Source organism: Zosterops lateralis, assembly GCF_965231275.1.
Source record: "Zosterops lateralis genome assembly, chromosome: 1".
Taxonomy (NCBI): Eukaryota; Metazoa; Chordata; class Aves; order Passeriformes; family Zosteropidae; genus Zosterops; species Zosterops lateralis.
The window spans coordinates 33,423,363-33,435,591 of NC_139762.1; the positions used below are offsets into that span (position 1 = coordinate 33,423,363).

The 12,229-nt window shown below is 39.1% G+C and overlaps 1 protein-coding gene across 2 annotated transcripts in view; it reads right to left on the bottom strand.

Moving 5' to 3' along the window:
• The window catches only part of IGF2BP3 (insulin like growth factor 2 mRNA binding protein 3), a 112,188-nt gene that overhangs the window by 37,513 nt on the left and 62,446 nt on the right, over positions 1 to 12,229 (bottom strand). For both annotated transcript variants that reach the window (XM_083867591.1, XM_083867592.1), the window contains exons 4-5: positions 3,786 to 3,837; positions 3,629 to 3,692 (exon numbers count right to left, since the gene is read on the bottom strand). In XM_083867591.1, coding sequence (XP_083723717.1) covers positions 3,629 to 3,692; positions 3,786 to 3,837 — 116 coding nt within the window. The remainder of the gene's footprint in view (positions 1 to 3,628; positions 3,693 to 3,785; positions 3,838 to 12,229) is intronic.

Genomic DNA, 12,229 nt, shown 5'->3' on the forward strand with positions numbered 1-12,229 from the left:
TTCAGTATTATTCATATGGCAACATTAGCCCTGACCCACAATGGCACGTAAAAGTATTAGTTATGTGAACCTTTGTTCATTCAAGGCTACATATTGTGGGCACACACAGATGTGTGATTCATTGAAAGTGTAAGAAATATTTTTTTTGCAAGTAGTCTGGTTAAGAGGTGATCACTAGTGGACTTGCAAAATCCTGGGTAGAGCTAATCCTGTAGCATGTACTAGACTCCTACACATAGGAACCTTTTGGGGAGGGAAAGAGAAGGTGGTATAACACTTGAAGACAGCAGCCATAATTTAGGTGGCAGCATGTCACAAGGACACAGTCAGCATGTCCTGCTGGTTGCAGTCAGGGATTGATATCAGGAGGAGGGGGGGTGTCTTTTTGCAAGCATGTCCCAAGCTGCCTCAGCACCTGCATGCAGCTGGTTGGGTTGTGCAGGGTGAACCACAGGCTCCAGGCTCTGTCCCTCACCCTCTCCTCTCTTCCAAACATTCCACAACCCACCACAACGTTGAGTAATTGCCTGTGCCAGAGCAGTGCACACACTTAGTAAAGCCCTCTGCAGTTTCTGGGAAGGAGAGCAGCAGGGGAGTTTGAGAGCTGGAGCGAATCTCTCCTCCTCCACCTGCAGGAAGAGGAGAGGGATGTGGTGTCAGACCGGGGAGTACCAGTTTTCTCCTTGCTACTCACAATCCTAGAGAGCAAAAGGTGGTTTTCCAAGGTAGGTACACACATTGCTCTGCACACCCCTCCTGGGCTGCCAAAAAGTACCTGATCTGCCATGCTGCCTCCCTTGCTCTGGCCACATTGGCCAGAAGCATCATCCTGCTTTTTCTGACAAGATAGGCTATGCTTCTTCAGCTAGGAAAGAGGTACTGCTACAACAGGTCAAAGACACAGACCTCTCTCCCAGCTAGAAGTTAGGAACTGTGCACATCTCAGATTTTGGGTGCTCTGTGCTCTATGACTTCTTAAAAAGACTGCAGCAATCTTTGGTGTTTTCATTTTCCAAGTTAATTTTGGATGCAGAACTGAATTGAACATGCCACAGCTGTAGTACCAGCCTAGAGGAAAAAAACCTCTGCCACAACTACTTAAATTTGCAAGACAGAAGGCAGCTCAGTTTCCCAGCTGGGTGGAACCACAAGTTTTATTCAAAAGTACTGTCCTCCAAGCAATGCATACCACAGTTGCTTAGAACTGCCTATCAAAAGTATCTCCAGATTGTGTTACAGCACCCTCACCACAGACTGCCAGTACACACTCTAACAGTGATGGCAATGCCATACAGATACCCAGCAGGGAAATAGCCAACTTTGTCTGTTCTGTCAGCCAACACTACTCGAAGGTTAGTGTGTGCATTGCAAAAAGTACAGAAAAGGTGCAGTTAGAACTAAGGACTCGCTGTATGTGGCAGCATAGAGATCTTCATGTCATGGTGTTTGATCCAAAAGTCATGGCAAAGAGCACCATTTACCCTAAATTTCAAACGGGAAAGCTTGTTACCAGCTGCTGACTCTTCACAGCCCTAAACAGCTTTTGATAAAGTTAGTTCTTGTTACTGCATGTCTTCCATAGGATGGCCAGCGCTGCCTTTATCAGTTATCAGCACTTTGCACACTGCTCCCTCTCTCTCCACTGCCACTGCTGTGCCCCACAGCCTGTTCCAAGCAGCAAAGCTAGGTCATGTCTGGGAAAACCATTTCACTGAAACAGCACTGCGGTCACTATGGAAAACCCACACACGCAGGTCCCATAGTGAGCCATCATTCCAATTCCTCACAGGTTTTTTTTTCTTAAAAAATACCTTGATCTAGCCACTTCTCCTAGCAGTTTCTGAACGGTTGCAAGGTCACCTCCCAAACTCAGACAATCTGAGCTAAGATTTTTTGTACAAAATATGGACTCATCTGCTTAGAAAACCTGTGTCCACATGAAACCATCCACAAATGCAAATCAATGCTCCTCCTCTTACCCTTCCTGCTCCAAGGAACCAAACTGCCATCATTCAACCTGTATATTGCTTCAGCTCCCCTACAACCTCCATGCTGCATGCCAATTTGCCTGCTTCAAACTCAAGAGGTTCTTTGAAAATGGTTTCTTATGAAAAAGAAAAAAAATCCTCAGACACTTCTTCACAGTCTTTGCTAACCCCAGCATTTCCTTGGGATTGAGTTTAAAATTTAGCAAGTAGGGTTGGGGGAGAAACTGTTGTTTTCATCTTCAGAAGGGAGTGCACAAGTCCAGGAACCCACATCACAGATGATAGCTTAAAAAAAATACATCATGCTTCTTTCCATGGTATTTTTACTAATTCCCTCTTATATTTTCAAAGGAGAAACTGGCAAATGTAGTGTTAATCTGTAACATTGCACCATAAGTTTCTTCAGAACTAGAAATACAGTCTTTCTTAATTATTGTGCAACAGAATCAAAAGCAACAGAAGAACCTGAAGAACTTGTTAGAACAATTCATGTTTTGAGGAAAGTTACACAGTGATTTCAAGGAAAACATCATTTCCTTCAGCGCCAGTGTACACAGGAGATACCACTGACACAAGTTTCCCATCACATTTGTTTATAATACACTTACAAGTAACCTAATGCTTTGAAAGATTAAATACATGTGTTGCATTCAAGTTACGCACAGATCATAATTACTTAATTATATGTACAAATATTATTTCATTTGTAATTTTGAATTAATGCATACCATAAGCACACACCGCATCTTAACTGTTGGTTTTAGTCTGCCACAAGGTGGCAGAAATTTCAAAGTTAAAATAGAAAGATCATTGTAGGCTGTTCCACGAGTTTGGTTTTGTCTGACCTGCTATGAGTAGAAAGAGAGGAAGTATGTTTCTGTCACCAGGTTAAAACTTAAGGACCACACAAGTCCTTTTTTTGTGGCAGAGAAGCAAAATGAAACCTTTAGCATAGTACATAATACATATTTTTAAAGGAAAAATATGCACAAACAATGAGTAAAACATTTTTAAATTTTAGTATCTACATTAAAAATTCTCAATTACTGAAGATATAAGCAAGCATAAAATAGGTGGCCTAAATTTCAAAAATACTAAAATTATTTTAGGTATAGAGATTACACCTTTTGTGTGTTTGGAAGCAGCATAATTTTTTTTCTTTTTATAAAAAAACCCCTGTATTCTGGTTAGCTACTACTTTTTTTTCCCCCGTTATTTTTGCTATGATTGTTTGTTTAAAAACAGACAAAACCAATGCATGCTGCAAGACGGTATTGCTAAAACATAATTTTTAAAAATCATTAAACAGTAACTCCCATCCTCTCTCACTGGCAAATTAACTTTCTACTCTCCCCAGTAAAATATATTCCTTAATTTCTTCGGTTTTTTAAATTATTAATTTACTTTTTTCAAAGTGAAAGAAAAAGATTATAAAAAATTATAAAAAAGATTATAAAAAGATTATAAAAAAGATTATAAAAAATGTTAATTAAGGTTAATTACACCAGACATTCTTAAAAGTCTAGGCTTAATTTAATGTTAAAATGGTGATGTGATCAGAAGCAAAGTCACATATAAAGTCACAACAACATGAACTCCAAAATGCAAGTTAGATGACAGAAACAACTAAAGATACTTACTGTCTAGCCTGGTCCTTATTGCCATATGTTACATTTACAACTGCAGTCTCCGTGTCAGTGTTCACTGGAAAGGAAAATTCAACAGAAGGAGAGTAAGTTCAGAGTACATTCACTTCCCACTACAAATTTAAAAGCAAATTGAGAGTGGAAATAGTACCTTGCTCACAGTTCTCCACAGTTCCATACTGAGCTAACAAACTATCCAGCACCTATAAGAGGTAAAAGAAATGACAGATTTAAATTTCAAAACAGATTAACAAAACAAAAAAGCCTCTAAAATTTTACCTCTTTAAAGCCTCTTAAAAATTCACCAGAATTTTTAAGATTGTTGTAGGAGAATATAGATCATTTAACACAGCCATTCCAACAAAAAAGAAATTATTATTCCAAGAACAGCACACATTGCTTGTTTTCTCTCTCATATCAGAAAATTTCCATTTAAAATTTCATAAATATGAAAATACAAAGTATAACTTCAAATCACACTACACTGTACATTCCAAACCTCGAAAATAAACCTCCAAGTCACATGTCCTCAGAGTAGACTAAAGCAGAGCCAGAAGGAATTAGAGAACAGCAAATCAGAAATAAAACTTTCTCCATGGATTCCAAGAACATACATCTAACTTTGTCCCTGTTTGGAGTTGTTGGGGTTTTTCCTCCCAACACATTTAGGTTTTACATAAAAATGTTATTCTCTTCCTTAGAGGGGAATTATCTGTGTAGAGAAAGTAACAAGAACAACTAGCACATAGAGAGCTGTTTCACAATTATTTTGACAGATTTCTCAAAGATCGCCATTCCAGAGGAACCACACACAACAGTATCTTCACTATTATTTGAAAGTCACAACTAATTTTTCCTTCAGTAGAAAGCTAGGAAGAAACAGGTAAATGTACGTGACAAGGGACAAAAGAAATCTAAATTAAGTAGTTTTATTTTGAATACTTTGTTTTATTCTAGTCAAATGGAGGATGAAGAACGGGAAAGTACAAAAAATTCTGGGGAAAAATCAGGGTGACAGAGTATTCCAGTAAAAGCATTAGCACACCCACAGTTGTACCACATCTAAAATTCACATGGTATAGAGTTTATTTTCTTCCTGGCGAGAAATAATGTTGCAGAAAATGGTGACTCTGGCAGTAACTAGCACAGACACAAGTGTATCATTGTGGTGTATTGTATCCTAGTTTTGCCTCAGATATTTAACTGATGCTGGAAATGTTCACAATTTACAATAAGTGAAAAAGTAAGCTTGCAATCCATTCTGTAACTAAAGTGACATTTCTTCAGCTAGTCTCTTCAGGGGAAATGTAAGTAAGAGAGGGAGGAAACCCCTTTGGGAAAGGAAGGAAACAAGGAAGCGAAGATAGAAGGAAGGCAGTAGGCATAAAAAAGCATCTGTGCTTCTTCCCGTTGCAGTACACTTCCCTTTGCTGTATCGAATGTGCACAAAACCCCAGTCCCTAAAAATGTAAAAATGTAAAATTCAGTCTATATCTTCATGAGATTAAAATTCCTAAATTATAATCTATCAATTTACTACATACTTTTACTGCAATGCAAAAAACGTTTCTAAGATAGACTGTGGTTTATACCCCTAAACCTGAAGACAACTAATATCAGTGTAATTTCCACTCTTTACCACCTACTAAAGTTTAAACTGCACATAGAGGTTTCAAAGGTAACATTTCAAACCAGGTATTTAAAAGGCAGTGCAGTGCTCGCCAAGTTTGAGCAACGCATTACTGCTTCTAACTGCAGAATTTCCCCATCCTTCTTGTCGAGACTCTAGTAAGTTTTCTTGGCAACTGTTTTGTTTTCATAGACAAGTTGTTAATTGTCCTCTCATTCTACAAGTAGATATTAGCCTAGTCAGAGAGTTTGGCTTTTCAATCCCCTAAAAAATAATTCTTCTGCCACTCCTCAGATCTGACAATTGGAATCTAAGTGAACGTTTGCTCTGAAATTTTCTAAGTATTACTGAAGCAGAGATGCTCCAGGGGATTAAAATAAATTAAAAGTCTGTGGAAGATCCTTTTAAGACAATTGAAACACTGGCACAGATGAGTGGGAGAGTTGTGAGGTCTTGCAGGTCTGCAGCTGTACCTCACACGAACCAGGAGAGCCACAGCATGCCATTAGAGGAAAACCTTCTTCCAGAGACTGCTCAGTCTCAGGTGGGGTCAGTGGTTTAAAACAAGAAAAGCAAAGCTTTTCCTAACTTAGAAATCCTTTCTGAGATGTTTAGTTGAAATAGGATACCAAAGAGTTCATTAGTCTGATAAAGAAATTCCTTTGTCCCTACAGTGTGGGAATACCTGTGCTGTTCTACACTGCAGACCATGCCACAACATAAGTAAATATGTTTAGTTGTTATTACATTTGAACTGTGCAGAACAGCAGCTCATGGCCACTCTCCTCCAAAGCTTACATTATTTCAAAACAGAATTTAATTTTCATCCTTATCCATACAGAGCTGTGCTAGGGTGCCAGAGGTACCACAACAGTTTGCTTGGTAACAATCAATATTTTGTAAGGTATATCATATTAAATTTATATTCTGGGCTAAGCATACCATTATATTGAGACCCACATATTAAAGTCACCACCTTCACTAAGAAAAGAAATGCTTTAAAGCTGAATCTACAACTTTTAAAAGACATTTTCTCTAAAAAGTACTTTCAAGATGTTTGTGATCAGCCATCGGAAACTTCTCAACACACTATCCCTTGCATCTGCTCCCAGGAGCCTAAGAACCCAAAGGATGCTTTGCTGTTAATGCTGAGGAGCAGCCCAGAATGGCATATTCAGCATCCAGCAGGAGTTCTCCAATTATGCTGCACCTTAATCCTCTCCTGATCCATTTCAGTCAGACACAGTGTCCACCTGGGCTTTAATCCAAGCAATTGGGTTCCCATGTTCTTAAAAGAGTTACTTTACTGAAAAGATTTATGAGAAGTTTCCTCAAAGGATTGGAGCGTGCTTTAACCAAAATGAGAAACAATCCTCTTTGGTCAAAGACACTTGTTCTCTACAGCATTGTCCCACCAGGAGAAACTTGAATTTTCATCACCATCAGCCTCATGCAGCAGGATTTTAAGTGTGATCAACACTGCAGAGTTGTAACTAGACTACTTAAAATGCACTAGTACAAAAGTTTCAGCAGCTGTTGGGGTATATGTGTGTGTGTGTGTGTGTGAGGAGCAAGTTTCATGGGTGAGAACACTTTTAACTGAACCAGCTGATCCAACTGGGAGAAGTCATTGCAATCATATTCAAAGCCAGACCCTCTATCGTAACTCATTTTGAAAGCACAGAACTCGATTCCTGCATGTGTTTTTTGCTTCACATGTATTTACTGCAACAGTCAGTTTCTAGTCACATCTTTCATTTCTTCATGTCTCTCACTGTCTTTTCCCACTCCCCAAATTTTTCTCTCTAGCCCAAAGCCTATAGTTCTGGTGCAAAACAAACATGTTTTGTTTGAGCTGCGCTTCCGTAACACTCTTCGTGTACAGCCTTGTTGGGCAATCAGAACAAAATTCAAAGCCAAGTTGGTGCTGCAGCAGCAATTCTGATGAGCAGCTGAAAAGTTTATTTGTACAAATATTTAATCTGAGCTAGAAAAAAAAGGTCTTTCCTTTTCTTGAGCTCTCCTTCTAGCAGTTGTCTAAATTGGGTCTCCTGCTCTTGTTATAGCACAGATGTCTCTCTCACAAAAAGCTGCAGTCTTATACTGTGGACTTTCATTCATCAGGCTCTAAAAGCCAATTCTGACTTCATTATAAACAGCATTACCCTACACCAAGCCCCACAAATCGAGGCTGCTTTACATGGAAAAAAGAAAGAAGGAAACATTACTCTTCAGTGAAACCGAGAGCTTGATGCACACGCTAAAATACCGTAGTTCTCATACGGATTTCACAGGTTTAGAAGCAGCACTTATGAGCAAATCAGACCAGTTGTTTTCTGCACTTTCAGAGCAGACTATTTTATACACATCATCTTATCTCATCTGTAAGACTTCTGCTGTACACTGTAAGGAAATTAGTCTCAAGACATCTGGTCTGTAAGCACAGATATCCATATTATTTCCCTCTCACACATGCACTTAGCGACAGGAATGTCACAGTGGTGCTGTAGAACCCAAAGTTATTTCCTCCACTCATGTAGACCAAATCCATTAGACCACCGCCACCCCCTTGTTTCCATGACACGTGTGTCATGTTGGCAGGGAATTGAAATTAGACAACACAACCGAAATCATAAATAGCAGGGGCTAAAAGAGACAGAAGTATTAGGGATATTTGGTAGAAAAAACACATAGAAATTCTTGGCTGCAAAGACTTTGAGTGTACAATGTGATTTAACAAACAAACAATTTTGATTTAACAGAGGAGAGGTAGAGGTGAAGGAAAACAAAAGAGCCAAGTAAGGAAAGGAGAATATGGATGGGTAACAAATAGTGCTGATATCACAGATACTGAGCCTGGCTGAACCACAAATGCCATCTGCAAATTTCAAGTAATTTCTTCATATACTAAGTCCATACACACCAAAGGAAAAAAATATCATAATGCCATTTTTTAATTAAAAATATTAATTGAGCCTAACTAGTCTGATGTGGTCCCCATCAGGCCCTGGTGTACAAGAATTTGCAGTGCAGCAGAAGCAGACCTGGCTTTTTGTGACATTACCTTGGCAGAAGTGCTGTTCCTCTCACAGACACACCAGCTGCAAACAACTGACCATAGCAAAAGGGCTCTTCAAAGCACCTTCAGTTTGGTGTTATTTTTGATTGGTAAGAAAGAACAGTATCCCCAACAAGGGTCCCATGGCTTTGCAAGGGGAATTAAACTGAAGAAGCCCCTAATAAATTACTGAGGTTTGTTTTTGAAAGGCATAATAATTGGATTACACTGCATTGCCTGAATGGAGACTGTGGTGGACAGGTGAACTCAGCTCCAGGTCACCCAATGCATCTCCCACCAGCCTGGGCAGCCTCTCTGCATCACTGCCACCCCTCCATAGCCCAAACATGGCAATTTTGCCCATTTTCACTAAAGGGGGTCAGAGCATGCTGGTTCCTTTTAAAGGCAAAGCAGCATGGACATGGAATACCCAATCCAGTATGTGGTCTGCCAGGACACAGTTATTTTTCCAAAACCTCATGAAGGCATTTGAATAGGCAAAGCCAGTCTGCAATGGCTCAATGCGCTGCAGCGTGTGGTGATGGTGTTTTTCATCTTGTAGGCCCTCCAAAACCCAGTTTACTGTCTCATGAAACCATGACCATAGTCTTGAAGAATCAGAAAAATAAGCCTGGAAGCTGCTGAAGTCATTGTTTGCACACACCAGAAAGGCAGTGCCTGAAAACAATAACTCTGGCTTATTTACCACATCCCATACAAACCCTGGAGTGAATTCTTCTCCTGGGAACTTACAGTTATATCCAAATGTTCAAAACTAATAATAAGTTTACCCTATAATACAATTCTGTTTAGGTGGCATTACCAGGGTTTTAAGAATGTAATGCTGAACCACAGAGAACAAAGACAAAATTGTCAAAGGAACTACTAATTGAGTGACCAATTTGGACACCAAGGGCTTGATTTTCCATAGTGCTCAGCACGTCTGCGTGTTCAAAGGGCAGCTTCAAAGCCACTTTTGGTAGTAAGGAGAACAGGGCACTTCTGCAAGGAAGACCTCAGGCTCATCACAAGACAAGCTGAAGACATTGTTAGCAACTAACAGCAACTTCTGCTTCAGGAGGTTAGCACAGCACCAGAGACCAGAACGTGCAGGATTCAGTTTGCCGTGGCAACATTCAATTCCCCTAACCAAAAGGGTTTGTCTTCCTCAAAGCCCTCGACTTGCTACAAAATTAAGAAAGTGTGTGGTGAATAACTGGGTCACAACTCTTACAGTCTAGTCATCTCCACTGCACAGGCTGGGCTTGTTAGTGACAGCAGAGCCACCCTCTGGCCCCAGCCAATGTCCCTCCCTACAGTGCTAAGAGCAAACACTGGGTCCCAATTTACCTTGCTGTTATATGGGACTTCTGAAATGCTCAATTTAAAAAAAAAAAAAAAAAAAAAAAAAAAAAAAAAAAAAAGGTAAGAGATGTAGACTATTTCAATTTCAGTGTTTCAAATTAAGCAAAAGATAGAAAGCAACTGAAAATAGGTCTCAGGTAGAGCATCACATGCAACTATAACTATTACAACTAAATCCACATACCACGTGTTTAAGTACTTCCAGATAACACTGCTGGACCATTTAAATTTTTATATATATACACACACAACCCTGTGTATATTTAAAAAAAAAAAGCTAATGGAAAGAGGACTAAATGCTTTAAAACCACACTATTTTTAAATAACATTTAAAAGAACCTGCCTTGAATCTGCTAAGTCAGAAATTGCTTAAAGGATAATTACCATGATCTACCAATAGAAGGTTGGTTCCTAAAAAAACAAAGAGAAGGAATCCAACAAATATAAGCAACATGATAAATCATTACAGATAACATCAGCATCAAAACTTCCTCTCTCCTTTTTTTAAAAATAACTCATACAATAGAAAAACTCACTGAGAGAATATTCTAATGAAGCTCTGAAAATAGAAGAAATTTCAAAAGAAATTTTTGGGCTACAAAATTAGCCTAGGTACTGAACATAGCACACAAAAAATTCTCATGTGCTTTCATGTTCCCACATTACACCCTAAGCTGGAAATAGTCTCTTTAATGTCTGATATGGAAGAAAGATTAGTGTACATTATACTAAGGATGTATGAGATGGAGAAAGAAAAATCATAGTATCAAGGCTGACAAATGGCATTAAATGGTCGGCAAGGCTAAAAAAAGTACTTGAGAAATGTTTAAGAGAAAAGCAAAAAAACTCACTTATTAGATGCATGGGTGGCCTCCTTCACAAAGAGATTAAAGGGAACAGGATAATTCAGTTTGGAATAGAGTGAGAGGGAATATGATACAGGTATTATGAAATAACGAATCATGTAGAGATGGCCAAATTGGCAGCTTCTATTCACCCTTCATCTAAATTAAATGAAAACAAGTTTGAAAACACAGAGAATAAGTATTTATGCAACATTATCTGAATGCAATTAAGCACCTCACAATATCTGCTACAATCCTTCATTAATCTCCCCTCTCTTCACGCTGAAGGTATAACTTCAAGCGCAGTTTCAGATATCATTGGAGTTTATGAACAGGTTAACACTAATGCTAATGCTCCTGATTCAGTACCCATCCTTATTTCCAGAAAATTAAAAAGCACTGCCACACTGATTGGTCCTTAAGGGCAGGAACTGCTGTTTTATAGAGCTAATCCCCATTCCCAGTAGCTCCTTGTGGGCAGTGTAGGGGCCCCCTCCTCCTCAGGCAGACGGGCTACCAGGACATTTCTGTGGCTCGGCATGAGGGAAGGATCACATGCCGGGCTGGCAGATGGGTGTTGTGAAACGTAGTAGGATGCAGCAGCAACACTAGCTCGTGTTCATCTGCCTGCCCTCGAACCGAGGCGGCCAGCTTAAGTGGAAACACTCTTTGCTAACTTCTACGATGTCATTTGTAGTTTGCCAAAGGGAAAGAAAAAAAAAAAAGTAATAAAAGCATTACTATCCAGTGAACACTCATTACCCAACTCTGATTAAATGATAGACTACACAAAAGCAAAGGAACCAGCACATTTTAAAAGAATGTTTGGAAAAGACCCTGGGAGATAAAGGATGATTTTTCTGCTCTACTCACAGCTCTATACCAAGACACAATCACACCCTCATTGGCAGTTTCGACACTTTCCTGTGGAGGCATCAAACACTGGTCTCCATCAGGAAGGCTGTGGCTCAGGCTGACAGTGCAACTGCCATGTCCTGCTTTAGGCCATAAAAACTAGAACAGAAACGTTTATGTTTTCCTTCTCCCCTTCAACCTTTCAGTCCTCTCAATTTTGCTACCTCCATGTCATTACAGAAAATGTGTTCTTTTTAATTGCAAGCTTTATCAGGGAAAATTGTATTTCTCTTAAACACTTTACTCTCTTTTGTCTGTGTGTGCAAAAATAGCACCTTTAAAAGCTATTTTCTGTAGCTATTTAAAAGTCTTGATGCCACTTCATTACTGCTCTACAAGGCTGGTGCTAGCCTGATATTTTTAGTTTCAGCATAATAATAGTTTGTGCATTCAAAAAAATGCCTTCTCTAAAGTTGGAATCTTGCAATTATAACAAATATCTGTCAGAGTAAAAAAAAAAAAAAACAATTTTCAAATCATCTTTTGGAATCTATCAACAATTACAAATTCCAAGAAATCTCCCCAGAAAGGTACAGGCATAATTTCAAGAAGGGGACACATATATGAAAAGTGTTCTCTCTGGAACAGATATGGTTGTGCTTAGTAGAAACAGAGCCAAGTTAGAGTTGAATACCAGGGAAATCTTTCCTGGGAAGGTTGTCCCATATTTGAACACTAAGAAATTCTTCTAAGATCTGCTTGTAACTATCAAAAAACGATAGAGGGAATCACAGAGGAAAATCCTGTAAATGGATTTAGTTCACAGATCAGTGCAGATAAAA